General features: G+C 36.8%; 1 protein-coding gene across 2 annotated transcripts in view; it reads left to right on the forward strand.

Moving 5' to 3' along the window:
• The window catches only part of ANO10 (anoctamin 10), a 121,480-nt gene that overhangs the window by 74,662 nt on the left and 32,035 nt on the right, over positions 1 to 14,783 (forward strand). For both annotated transcript variants that reach the window (XM_030265030.4, XM_030265031.4), the window contains exon 12: positions 5,730 to 5,846. In XM_030265030.4, coding sequence (XP_030120890.4) covers positions 5,730 to 5,846 — 117 coding nt within the window. The remainder of the gene's footprint in view (positions 1 to 5,729; positions 5,847 to 14,783) is intronic.

The raw sequence follows: 14,783 nt of genomic DNA on the forward strand, positions 1-14,783 counted from the left end.
CTGCCCGACACGTTTTGTAATAAGCTTCTCCTCACTTGCCTCTACCTCAGCCACACTTTAATGGGACAGGTTGAAACTCTTCCTGCTGGACAGGTTCTTTTAAGTTTGGAGTTTTGAGGTTTTGTATTTAAAATAAATGCCTTCCACCTTTTGTGAAAGTAGAAGATCTGTAGGCAAAGAAATAAAGATAGGCTATTTATAAATATATAAAAATGAGATTGTTGTTATGTTGAGGCATTGTATCTCTGCTCTGAGGTAGCAGTGCACAGATTGACAGAAGTTGCACTCTGATCTAAAGAATGTGCTTTGTGATGCTCCTATTAGAAAACTGTCCCAGCTTGGTAAAGATACAAGCTTCTGAAACATCTCTGGTTTATATGCTTTGTAGTGTCTCAAAGAAGCACATCAGGTGTTACGTGCATGAACTTTTCACCTGTACTGAGCATACTTCAGTTGAGAATGGGGACACATTTCACTGTGCTGGAATGGCGAGAGGCATTGGATCTGAGACAGGGAGGCTGCACTTCAGCCCTAGTGTTTCCCTGGAGTTTCAGCAGGGAGGAGGCTGAAATGAGGGAGAAATGGGCTATGCTGCTTTGGGAACAAATAAATAGGGAGCTTACAGATTGTGGTAGGTGTTAGGATTGTGAGGGGGTGCATGTGGAAGCTTGTGGAAGAGAAGATTAATGGGAGAGGTGAAGAAACCATGAACTAGACCCAACATGTAATAACTTTTTTGTAATTTCTTCCCCCTCCTCCCCCAGGATTTTGTACATGTTTGTGGATACAATTAAATTTTGAAAGAAAATTTCTATAATAATATATGGGATATGTGATTTTAAAAGCAGCATTTATCAGAGTAGCAGAAGAAAGGCCCTTTTTAAAGTTCCTCAGCTGTGATAATTCTGTGCCATTAGCAAGACTCTTCTATTGAAGCCAGTTCAGTCTACAGGAGGGAAGGAAGGTTTGGTCATGCTTTCTTCTTATTATATTGCAGAAATGTTTGCTCATAAATTTATTGATATCTATTAAAGACAGTTTAATTTAATTGAACTTCCTGAGCTTTATGAAAATTTTTCTTTGCCTGTATTGCTCCCTTGACAGAATTACTTTTCACTTTCCTCCTGCTTTTTTTGCTCTTCTCAGAAAGATGCAAGACCCACAAAACTAAAAACTGTTGCCACTAAAAGACAGAATTTGGTTTGGTGCTATTTTGGAGGTTGTTTGTTTGTTTGTGGTTTTGTTGTTGTTTTTGTTGTTTTGTTTGTTTGTTTGTTTTGCCTGTTCTTAGTGTTTGAACTTAGCTTATTTTAATGTCAGAATACTGTGACCTGGAGTCCTAGCCAAGGAAGCTAATGATCTCCCTGCCTTCTGCTCTGACAACAACATGGGTCTGCAGTGATGCTTTCCTTTGGCAAAGGCCAGCAGAGGACAGAGGTTCTGAGTGAGGTGCCTTTTTCAGGTGTTGGCTTTTGAGTGGGTCCTTCACTTGTGCAGAGTTAGTAACAAGAGACCACCTTGCTTCAGAGTATGGACTGTTCTAGGCTAGTGTAGCTCCAGATTTCTGATTTTAATTGAAAGTTTCTATAAACAGTAGATTATAAAATAGGCTTTTGATGCAAAATTTTATTAATGTCTCCCCAGGCTGATGATTGGCGTGCATTTTATCAGATAACCAGCAACACAGCTATTGCTTGTGTTCTTTTATTTTTTTTCGGTTGAGTAGATTTTGTCAGGAATCACTGTGATAAAACCACAATAGAAATCAAATTAGCTGTTCATAATTTCAGGAATTTAACCCTAATTGGCAATTTCTGTTTTAGAAGAGGTTGTGGACCCACTGCTGCAAAACACAGCTGCTGCTTCTGCTCTTGTCAGTGGCTTTGCAGAACAGTTCCTCTAGCTCGCCAAGCACCTGGCACAGGACCACAAGAGTTTGATGGCACTGCATTTATCAGGGGGAAGAGGTTCAGTGCTGTTTGTGTGCTCATTTGGCACACTGCAAAATAAGAGGGGGCTTTGCTGTTGCCATTGGAGAACTTACAGCTTGTGGGAATGTTACCCTGCAGAGGAATAGTCGGTTTGTAACCATGAAAGGCATGTTCTTGAAAACAACACTGCTTTTTAATTGTTGCAGATAGAAAGAATGGTTGGGTTTGTAACCTGATTTCATTAAAAAACTGAACAAAACCAAAAAACAAAAAAAACCTCTAAACTAAAAACCAGCTCTATGAAGAAATTTTTAATATTGAACAGATACATTTATGCTAGTGTAGCAAATTTGGATAAACGTTAGTATTTTGGTTTTATAACATATTCATAGTAGTGTTAATGTAATGAAAGTAAAACTTGTTGTCTTCTGGTCATTTATACTATAGTCCATGGACATTTCTTTTTTGAAAGCAGATGTCTGCTTTTTGCGTATCTGACTTGCAGGAGTTGTACTAAACAAGATTACGAAACCAGTATGGGAATGCGACTGATATAATGAACTTAACTACTTGACTCCCTGCTTTTTCCTTCAATTTCTCTTGAATAACTACTTACATTTCTTTTGTCAAGTTACAATTTCAAAATTAAATATAAACTGTTAATAAAATAGATCCATTTATTTTCAAGATGTTTCTTGCATCACATGACCCAGATTCATAATTTCTACCTTGACAGTTTTATTAATACTGTTCTAAATTTGCAAATATGAACAGCTGGAAAAGTTATCCAAGGGAGGCTGTTTATCTGATGGCTTTTTTCAGGTTCATGGGAGTTATGAGGTGGGCTTGAGCTCAGTTTGCAGTCTGTTAAGTCCAGTGTATTTTCTAAAGTCACTGGTCTTGCACACAGGGACATCCCCCACAGCGGGGGCACTTTATGACTGATAAAGCTTTGTTTTAATGGGAGGGAAAAGGAGCATTATAAAGCCATTCAGAGGAGTAAACCAAAGGTCTACCTAACCCTGTAATTTTTAATTTTTTTTTTTTAACAATGGCTCTTAGTGGATGCCTAGGAAAGACATGACAGTGGGGCAGGTAAAAGTAGTGACTTCCCACATCTGTACTCCAACTTCTGATCCCTCTCCAGCTTGAAGATGAATCAGAGGTTCTGCCTTTGTGTCTAAGACTGTATCCTTGTGTTTGTTGTGCTAGCATGAAAACTAATTTCTGACAAGCAAATCCTGCAGTGAAAGTCATTACCTAGTGAAGCAATTTAAAACATGTTGCTCTTCTAAATTTGTTTGAAAATATACAATGTTTTCCAGGATTAACTGCAGTGTTTTTGTTGGGTTTTGCTCTGGTTTCCCTAAATGTCTCTTCTATTCCTTCCTCACCTGTAATAAAAACAGGAAAAACTTAGTCAGTCTCTAGCCTCCATAATATTATTTACATTTCCTTGAAATTATTTGTTGTATTTTCTTAAAAGCTCTTTGAATTTGGAACTACTTTGAAGTCTTTGTGTAAAGTTACTCACGTGGCTTATATTTTTAAAACCCCTCAAGAGGCACTGCTTGAATAATTACCGTTGCAAACCTTGATTTTCACTCCTTAATATGATTTCAAAAGTACTTTTTTTTACTGAGTAATGTGCAGAGGACTTTAAGCATCTAGAAGTGACATTGTGTGATGCTGAGTCTCTTTTTAACTGTTCATTGTAACTTTTCAAATAAATATCCTTCTCCAAATGTCACAATTTTTGTTAATTCTGCCTTAAGCATAAGATTTCAGCCCAATTGTGTTATTTAGTTTTGAGTAACTCCCAATTTGTTCTCTTTACTTTGACGTTTACATACTGAAATTCTGTCTGTAGATTAGTATTCCCCGTCAGCCTGTGATTACTTATGACTCTATTCTGCGCCGGAGTATTGTTTGTCTTGTTCAGTTGTTGTCGTCAACAGTTTTCCTTTTTTACATTTAAGAGATTCCTCCAAAGCTGACTCTGATACATGTTTTCTTGCTGTGTGTTTCCAGCATAAACCAACATTATTTGCTATAATATTTTTTTTTGGAAGAAAAGTTTCTTAGTAGCAGACAGTGTTAACTAGAGGGGGAGAAGAAAATCTAAATGAGGGAGAGAATGTTGTACTGTTGACATAATTTTTTTAATAATGTGGTATTAACCATTGCATTACACAGCAATCAATGCCAGTTGGTTCATTAAACTTTTAGTCTTTGTTTGTTAATTATATTAATTTTCAGCCTTCCATTCACCTCTTTAATGAGAATGTTGTACTGTCGACATAATTTTTAAAATAATGTGATATTAACCATTGCATTACACAGCAAACAATGCCAGTTGGTTCATTAAACTTTTAGTCTTTGTTTGTTTATTATATCAATTTTCAGCCTTCCTTTCACCTCTTGTAATGTTTGTTTCTTAGATCTACTATGTTTCTGCAATACATTTTAAGAAATATTTTAACGTATGTCTCTTTGTCATTGTTCTCTTGTTACCATAATCGTACGTTTTACTTTAACTCTTCCATATTAGTTTGTTTAGAGTTTCACCACAGCTCCTGTGAAGTCTGTAGTGTTTTTGTTAGATTCTTGCTTGTGTAATACCAGAATCTGAGGGATTTTTGGTCTGTTATGTTGTTATTCATGTGCCCAAGTCTATCAGGATCATACAGTTTAGCAAAATGGTATTGCAGAGAGGAGCACTGCTCTGTCTCATTTTATATTTAAAAATCGAGGGAATTTGGGAAGTAGTTTGGATGTGCTACCTAAATTTAAGCACCTCCATGAGAATCATCATGGCTGTGTAAGCATGTGCTTGAAGTTAAGAGCATATATTTGAGTATTGCCTTATCTTGGTCAGGTTGTTCTCAGCTAGGAGCAAGTTCCTGCTTACAAATTTGCAGCATACTGTCAGCTCAGGCCTTGATACAAGAGGATTTATTATTTAGTTTGTAGTTGACATAAATGAAGAAACAAAACTATTCCTTTGACAGTTTGGCATTTGTGTTTTGTGAGATAGTGCATATTTAAGTGAAATTTTGAGGCTGCTCAGTGATTAGGTTGAACAGAACTTCATGACTGTTTTCTCTTAAAAAAGATTATAAAGTTTTGCAATAAATTATGACTAATTTGATATCTTATACATGGAATGTTTCTTCATTACCTAAGAAGTTTCTGTTCATGAGTGTGTCCCTTCTTTAAGAATTACATTTCACTTAGTTTTGTTCTCTTCTGATGCTCTCATTTTGGATTTTAGTAACTTCTCTAATTCCAACACAGAAGTTCTGTGTTTGTTCATATCTTTTACAATAGCTTGCTTCATTTGCATCATAACATGCACATATGTATGCTGTTATCATTTCATCTGATATGTATTTGTGTATATATATATATTTGTACATGAAAAAATTCTGAGACTGTAGATACTGTGTGAAGTATATAATATATTCAATTCCTATACACCAATAATACATTTTAAAAGCTATTATTTTATCTGGAATCACAAATACAAAATTCAATTAGAATGTTATAGTATACAGTGAAAATGGGATTACTGTGAAAATAAGGCAGACTATCTGTGTTTAGATTCAAATTATGAATGACTGCAAACAAAAATTATGGAGTAGCTGAGGCCTAATGTGGTTATGGTAATCTGTGTTGCACATGTCACGAGAAATCGTTGTTTATACCTCTATTACTAAAATTTAGGAATATTGTGCTGTTTTCTCCATGATTCAAACTCTATAAAACAACATTTTTCTTTTTCGTTTTTTTTCACAGCACTTGCTACTAGCAATGAAGTTTATCATGGCATTTGTAATTCCTGATAAACCAAGAGATATCCAGATGAAACTCGCCAAATTGGAGTTTGAATCTTTAGAGGCTCTCAAACAGCAGGTAAGAGCATTTCAGATGCAGCTTCATTTTATCTTAATCCATCATTACTTAAGAAGTGGAACAGAGAGCTTTGACATACTTGTCTGTCCTTTCAACCTAGCAGTATATGCAAATCCACACCAGGAAAATGATCTGCTCTTTCAGACAGCTTGAAATTCTTGGTGTGACTGGTGATGTAGCACCTTATAATGCCCTTGTGTGTACAAACAGACTTTATTTATATTGTCACTTTTAAAAGATGTTGAGCTCTATGAAACCTCATTTCATCTCCTGGAGGTGTTTGTTATTACAACACCAGGATTTCTTTCATTTCTGAAATACCATCACAAGTAAACAGTTAACTTGGCTCTAGTAATAATCAGAAATTGTAAACAGTCGGAACATGTTTGAAATAGTTGTGTTGAGAAGTTTATACATGTGAAGAAATAGTAATGTTGCTTTATTATATTGTCCATACAGTAGTCTCATTTTATTGTGTAAAAATGTATATTCTACAATATACTTAACATTCCAAAGCAATTTAGGAAAATAAGGAACTAGATTGTTTTGCTGAAAATTTCTGTTTTAGCCAATAATTACATAGAGTCAGCGGTGGAGATCACAAGAGATGAAGAGTTGCATGGGATTAGCTTCAGTAGGATACAGAGATCCTACAGAGCTGGTTTTGCAATGGTGGCATTCTTTAGGAGTTTGACTGCACAATGCTAGATGGGACTTCCAAGCTATCTTACATATCAGAAAACAAACTAAGAATAAAAACTCCGGCATTGAGCTGCAAAGACTGATTTTCCTAAACTCCAGCACTGAGCTGCAAAGACTGATTTTCTTATTTATTGTTATTTCAGATATTTTCACACTTCAGAGCGTGGTTTTACATGAACATATTCTTTGTGTACTTGACATGCATGTGTATAAACTCCTCTATACTATTTATTATGTGTGTGAAATGGAAGGTTACTTTTTAAAACATCTATTGTAGCTACATGTGAGAAAATGATCTCTTGATTCTGAGCAAACTGAGTCTGTAAAAAATAGGCTGCCTGTTGTAGTTAAAATCCCACCATTTTGTGTGTTACTGGAACATCACTACTGAGGTCAGTGCTCTCTTTCTTAATCAGCTGTAACAAACAAAATCCAGATTACAGTCATATCTAATGTCTGGTAGTTCTGTTTTGTTTTTCTCTAGTAGGTTGATGCGAAGTTACCAGGAGCTGGCCAGGGATCTCATGGGGTTTTTGGATAATATTAAAAGGGATAGGACTACATTTCTACTTCAGCTGTTCTTTCTCTGTTTTCCTTTTTTAGACAGGCAAAACAAGGTCACCTACTGGAATGTTAAGGTCAAGTGAATATAGTCACCTTTGGTCACAATGTTCCAGCTGGAATATATACAGAGTCTCTTTCAATATGAGTATGCATATCAGCAGTTAGGTCTTCATCTCCTATTCTAGCATCTATGTGTTCCTACAATAATATATGCCTGATTCCCAGTTTTTCAGGGTTGCTTCATTAATTCAGTAGCAAAACGTTAGTCTGAATTTCAGCAAAAACCAGAAGCCTGGCCTAGTTCTCACCTATGCTTTCAGATTTCCTAAAGGATCTAGGAGGAGTATTGGCTGAGTTTCAAGTGTCTTGATAAGTAGTTTAAACACAAGTATATGCCATCACCTTTTTAGATTTCCTCTGATTGATACTGTACTGTGTATGCCACAGACATGTAGACATTTGGACTTTTTTCCTTGTTCTCTACTTTTTTTTAAGTGAAAAAGTAGTACCTTGGCACTGCAAAAATGCACTACAGTCAGTATGGTAATTTATGCTGTATATCTTACTTTCAAGCAAAAAATAAGAAAAATAAAATCCCCCAAAACATGTATTTTAAACAACAGGCATAAATACCTGGGGTAAATATGTTGTGGGATCTAGTGTTATGGAGAAAATGGTTTGTATACTTTTGTGCAAGTATGCATCATATTCTTTTCTTGATGCTATCCAGACATGCATTCCATTGTGTTTTACCATATAATCTTTTGGAGTACTGCTGTCTTGGGATGTAGCTATTAGAACGGTATTAGCAATGCCACACGGTAAACCTCTGAGATGCCAAAACAGATTGTTAGTCTCTGTATACAGTGCATGGAGAGAAGATCTCCTGATACAGCTGCTTTGAACAGTAGTATTGATTATGTTTGGGATCCTTAACTTCAGGCAGTGGGAGTACTTTTACATTTTCATTAATGCTAAGCTAATTGCTTTTTAACATGGTGCAGTGGGACTGTAACTATTCGGTCTTCAAATCCGTTTGTAGACCTGAGTGTCTATTTGAAAGGGATTTTAGAGAATAGAGTGTCTCCTCTCTCTAATAGAGATGAATATTCATAATTAGAGCTTGCTAAAAAACCCTTACATGAAGGGTGAAAAATGCCATTAAAAAAAAAGGAAGAAATTTTACATTGGAATGTCAGTCTTGTTTTGAAGTTCTCAAACTTTAGGAAAGGTTTTTAGAAACTCCTGAAATGTTTTTTTGAAACATTTCTTTACATAGTTTATTAAGTTAAGACTGTTGAAAAGGGGTAGACTGTTGAATGAGTTGAATAATGTGATTTATTTTGAAAAATACTTTGTTATGATACAGTTCTAGTATCATAACAAAGTTTGTTAGTGTAACTCAAGATAATGTTAATCTTTCTGAATCCAGACTGGGGTTATGTGCTACAGCTGTATATTTTGCTTCAAATTTTCCTGGTATCCTTCAATGTAAAGAATTATAGAGAAGGCTGGTTAGACTCTATTTTTGGGGGGACCTGGGGCAGAAAAGAAATTAATGTGAACTTTATTGTAGAGGACTAAAGAGACTGTGGATTAAGATTATTGGAAGAGGTGCAGGAGTGCCTCCTTTTGCATTCCCTAAAGTGCTGAGAGGTTCTTTTTTGCCTGGAAGGAAGCCTGGATAATGCGTTACTAGAAATGGGTATTGCCTGGGTGATGGGCCCTTTTCTGGTGAGCATCAGGATCCTTCCTGGAGAAGTAGCCAACTGGTAAAGTGGAGTGAGGTGCTGAAGACTCTGCTTGCATCTTTGCAGTACTCGGCTCTGGTGCCTGTACTTGCAACAAGCACAGAAGCATGCCATGCTCTTTGGTCTAGTTCCTATTTTAGGGAAGCCTAAGTATAGATGTGCCTGCAGGCAGTATGGGAACAGTCAGTTAATTCTTCAGTGGTTCAGGAATTACCAAGGAATACGTTGTACATAGAAATATTGATGTAAAACTTGTGTGAGGTCACTATCTAGCATTTTTAGGGCAGTGACAGTAAAAGTTTCACTAATAAATATTTCAGATTCTGGATAGATCAAAGCTTAATGAACAAAAAGCCCTCATGGCTGGAGTTGGGTCAGCCATATATCTTTATAAAAGATCTAAATTCCAGAAACACAAGACAACCACAGATGAAACAGCATAATTTTAATTTTATGGACTAGATTACAGTCATGTTTTCTGGTATTAGGCGATCTCCCAAGTATTACCTTCTTTCAACTGAGGCAAACATCAAATATATGCCTTCTTTTCTGCACTGAAACTAGACTCAGGCAGAAGATAGCCCAATTGGAAAAAAAAAATTATTCATGCAATTATTTTCTGAACACGAAGTAGAGATAGTATCAGTTCTAAGATGATTTATAACTAGTAGATATTTTTCAAGGAAAGATAGAGTGTTAATACTGATTGACATTGATGGGGAATGCCTATCTTTTCTCAAAGTGCAATTACTTACACAGCATCAATACTGAAAACACAAGCTCATTGATAAAAAAATGCTCGGGTTTTGTGGTATTTTTGCATTAAAATGTCTGAATTGCATAAAGCAGGTAAAGATGTTTTTCCTTATGACATCTCCTGCACCAGTCTCTGAGCAAGAACATGGCCCTGATGGCAACAGTAGGGAAATACATTATCATGCAAGAATTGGCTTTTTCAAAGTAACTATAGAGGACAAAAACTATGCTTAAGCTGGAGCAGAAATGCAGATACGGACAATTTTTTGCTCTGTGCATTCCTTCTCAGTTTCATCCCCATCCCTTACCTCCAAAGGGACCTAATCTATAAATATCCTATCATCCCTGTGCTCTTGATTCCTTCCTTAGTGTTCTAGTCATCAGTGGGCAGTATCTTTTAACAAGAATGCCTTTTCCTTCTGATATGTGAAGCCTTTCAGTGCTTTCTCTGAGGAAGTGAGTCCATCTGGTAGGTATCTGGTGTCCATCTGTAAATATTCCACCAGAAAGCAACTCCAGACAGATAACAGGCTCATGAGTAAAGGGCACAGTCAGCTGATTGACAGCTGTCACCCTTCCTCAACTGGCAGTAATGAAAAGGGTCAGGCTTAGTGAACACCAGCCATGAAAAGATGCCTCCTTTAAACTCCCTGGTGTATTTCTGCTCAGAGAGTGATAAAGCAATGCACTTAAGACCTTTTGCTCTTTTATACAGTATCTCCCTTGGCAATTGTACCATCCATAAGCAATTGCTTAATGGCAGTGGTATAGTCTGGATATCCATAAACAATTGCTTCAGTTGCTTTGGAGTGATGTCTAGGTGTTTGTAAGTCAGTATTGTTCCTTGCTAATCATTTTCAGCAGAATAACAAGTTTTTTTAAGCAACAGTAGGTGCAACATTCACTAGGATTTCTCCAGCAATGTCAGCTGTTTTCTGTAAATGGGTCTTGTGTCTCAGTTCCCTCTGAAGGAAATGCAGGAAATTAGGAATGCTGTGACTGATCTCTGCATCATCGTAATCACTGACCAGAGGCTTCTTCAAAACATGACAGTTAACAAGCTTCTTTTTGAAAAGGATAGTGAGACAATGACAGAAAAAAACTGGTATCTGGTGTTCACCTAGGTGTTGTCGTATGGAAAGTTTAAACCCTTCGTCCCTCTCTCTGCAGGTATTTTGGTATGTGAAGTTGCTGTTCTGTCAGTGAAAACCTTGTGATTCAAGTAATTTCAGTGCCTTATCATTGCAATTCGCTACACTGCAGCAGCTTTAATAATGGCAAAGCTTTCTGGTTTCTGACTGCAATTGCTGAACCTTGCCATTTCCCCTGGGAATAGTACCCACTAGCACTAATCACATCCTTTCCAGAAGGAATACACTGTGCTGGCCTGTTAGAGTGTGTAGCCTCTCTGAGAACAACTTTCTTTAGCCCAGATCAAAACAGAAGTCTTCTGTACTGTGTGACGTTTGTGCCTTCTCCTTGCACCTCTTCAAGCTGTTTTTGTTGCAGAGATTTTCTATGTACTAGCATACCATGTGTCTCAAAATGTGACTGTGGAGGTGATGGACCAAGAGCTGTTTGACTTATCAGTGAGGCTCAGAAAGGTCCCTTCTCTTTTTGTGGGGGAAGGAAGAGAACAGGATCTTTGTTTTGAACTGTCTAACACTGGAAGAGCATAAGTCATTAGTTCCTAACATCCTGTTTATTTGTCATGCAAAATGGGAACTGAAGACAGTTTTTTGTGAGTCTGAAGCAAACTCCGTGGCTTTCTGCCTTATTTGATGCTATAATTACCAGAATTTAGAGGGACCAGTAGTTTCAGGACTGCCCTCAAAACGCCACTGAAGCTTGTTCCATGCTTGCTGGCAATGCTGAACAAACAGAAGGCTGCAGTCAGACAGGAGGAAGGGCAAGTAGCTGACATGAAAAGATTTCATTCAAATAATCTAAAATTTGCAAAACAGCTTGTAGGAAAGACTGAAGAAACTTGAGCTCAAACACTGAATTTAGGTTAAAACAGAATGCGAGTAAATAAACCACTTGCTTTATGTTTTGACACCACCCTCCCACCATATATTCCTTGAAAATAGCATTGTTTGGAAAAAAAAAATTAAAAAAGCCTCATTTCTTTCTGAATAAATATGTGGCTGCACTTTTTTCATAGTCTGCACAGGTTTGTGTAATGAGATATAACTCACAGCTGTTAAAATACAACCATTGCGAATTGTTGGTTGCTGTAGGTTTTTTTTAAGAGGGCAATCCTGTTACTTCAACTTCACAAATTCAATTTTTTTTCCCTGTTGAATAGGAAGAATACTTCCAGACATGTCAATATAACATTTGCATATGTTTGGTAGCAGCAGGATATAATGCAAGTAAGATTCATTATATTTTCATAGCAGTTTTTTAAGCATAGAAAGACTTGTACCCAGTCATAGAACAGACTGTGCTCAAACATAGTTTTGACAGGGTATTTTAAACATGAATTCCTTTAATCCTGGAGTTTGCTTGAGAATATGTTAATGAAAATTTCTTTCAATGGAAAAATGTTAGCAAAACAAAAATAAATTGTGCTCCTTGAAGAAAAGTAAATTCAAGTTTGGGAAGGAGATTTGTGTCTACCCATTTGTTACTTTTCAGCTGAAGGGGTGAGATGGCAACAAGTCTATTTGGTTGGGAATAAGTTAAACATTTTACTACAGGACCCTTGAGAGCTAACAGTATAAATATAAACTTTTTAATAGGCATAATGAGATCGTAGAGGATACTTTTGCATGCTCTTAATGGCAATAGAAACAAATAACGCACCAACTTTCCATCAGGTGTAACTTGCTTTTGCAGCAACCCATTTGTTCTCTGTGGCTGTTGGTAGGGGTAAAATTGTACATCACGTTATGTTTCCATAACAGCTGAGTCTCTTTGGAAAGATAACCCATTTTACCTTTTTTTTTCAAATCCTGACCTAGAGCCTGGTGGTGTAATGAACATCAGTCAGTTTAGTACTCTCATTTTGCCTGATGTCCCAGGTCACTGACAAGATGTGATCTCAATGAGGAAGCCTGGAGTAAGGGGACAGAACAAAAACTAGGTTAAAATTATTCTTACTGTAAGACTGCTGCAGCTACATGAGGCTTTCATAGTTTCAGAACCCAGTGGGGATCCCAATTATGTGTGTACTAGTTTGAATGCAAGGCAAGAGGCTATTCCACTTCCCAGCCAAATGAGAGTAAAGTGCACAGTGAGATTTGATCTCAGGAACTCTGGTAACAGCCTCTTACAGGGCCTTCATGTGTCTGTAGTTACAGACTTCTAAATATGGTTGTACCTGTTACTGAGAAGGTGAAGAACTAGAGTGAGAAGTAAAAATTAAATCTCTTCTCATGCTAAAATTCCTTCAAAAGAAAAGAATTCCAGTAGGTTACTCTTAGCATGCTTTGATAATGGGATTGTTTTTATAGAACTGAATATAATTTGATGATAAAAAATACAATATTTGTTGCAAGCAGCTGTGGACTTGTACACACCTATTGCATTTTAAATATCCTTTTCCCTATGCCACCTCAAAAGATCCCAGTGAGAACTATGGACTTTAGGAGGAAATGCTAGTTTATTTGAAATAATTAAACTTGACTCTGGAGAACTTTCTCTGTGAGCAGGAAGACAATAAGTAGGATACATCTCAACTCTTTGGAGGTGATGATTTCAGGCAAATTTTAGATGTTTAACTATTACTAATAATATCACTACAACCCCTCCTCCAAAGAAGATCTCTCTCATCTGTCTACAGGAAGAGCTCTTTATGAGATGTAACTGGAGACCAAAGAGCAGGAACCCACTGCTCCTGAAAAAGAGGAAAATATTTAAAAGTTGGTTCATGTTGCTAGTGATGATACTTGTACCACAACTGAGTCTTTGCACATGCTGTGTAGCCTGATTATGATGATTCTAAGAATAAGTCTTCACTAGGCTATGTTGCCTACACAGCCACTGGGCTTTTGTTAATTTTTGATTTTGAAAAAATCTCTATGCCTTCTGGTGCTGCCTTGAATACTATCACTTTTTGTGGTATGAGAAATAACACTCTGATATATATATGCCATTTCAGTCAAACTCTTGGCAAATAGTCAAGTTCTTGACATATTGATTAATTTTTATTTCAAAATGAGAAGTTATTTGCTTGTCTGGATAACATAAAAAGAAAAAAAGTAGCTAATGTGTGTACATTTTGTTTAAATTCAATAGTGTATACTAATACTTAATTGTGTTATATATACAGAACTGTAGGGCATGCTTTTTTGTGTGTTAAAGTAGTCCTTGTGCAAATATTTTTCACACTTTTATCACAGAGAACTTTGTAAAGGTGGTTTCATGGACTGCTACTTCTGGCACTTTCAAATATCTAATTCTGTACCTTCTCCTAGCATGTAAAGAGATGATGTAGTTGAAAATGTCTTGAGAGGGTGATTTAAAAATGGTAAAAAATGGTATTTGTCTCTGTTGTGTATTATTTTCTCTAATTTTCAATCTATGGTGTTGATCTGAGTCTGTAAGTTAGAGGCATTATTTTAATGGGCAGGCCACAGATTATTTTATAGTCATGGGTATGTACAGGCAAACCAGGTATAAACAGTGTCACCAGAGTATATAAATACAGACTATTTTCACTTAATTCACAAGCGACAGCAAAATCCCTTGGTACAGTCAAGGACTGTGTTGCAAAGTAAGAAAGGAGAAGCTACTGATGCTCTGATCTGTCCCTTACTGAATCTGTGCTCAGCACCATCTTTCATTATACTTTCTGCTACAGGTATGGCTTGGGCTTTAATCTCATCAGGGGTCTCTTACTGCAAAGATCACTCCTTTGACTGTCACAGAGTGACCTATATCCCACATGGCTTGGATTCCTGTCGCACAAGCAGTGACAATTTATGCAGTAGCTCTCCCAAATACTGCTCTGTACCAGTAATACCCACTAAGACAATTTTTTCCCCTATAAACCTGCCTTAAAGCATTAACTTTCCTCTCCCTCACCCTCTCATCTAGTTGGAGTTCAGGATGGATGGAACGGTTGCTTTTCCTTCTCTAAAACTAGGCAAAGACTGCACTGCAGGAGGTTTCAGTCTTTGAATGCCTCTGTCTCTTGAGGTGTGTGTTTGGGGACACC

Source organism: Taeniopygia guttata, chromosome 2 (assembly GCF_048771995.1).
Source record: "Taeniopygia guttata chromosome 2, bTaeGut7.mat, whole genome shotgun sequence".
Lineage (NCBI taxonomy): Eukaryota > Metazoa > Chordata > Aves > Passeriformes > Estrildidae > Taeniopygia > Taeniopygia guttata.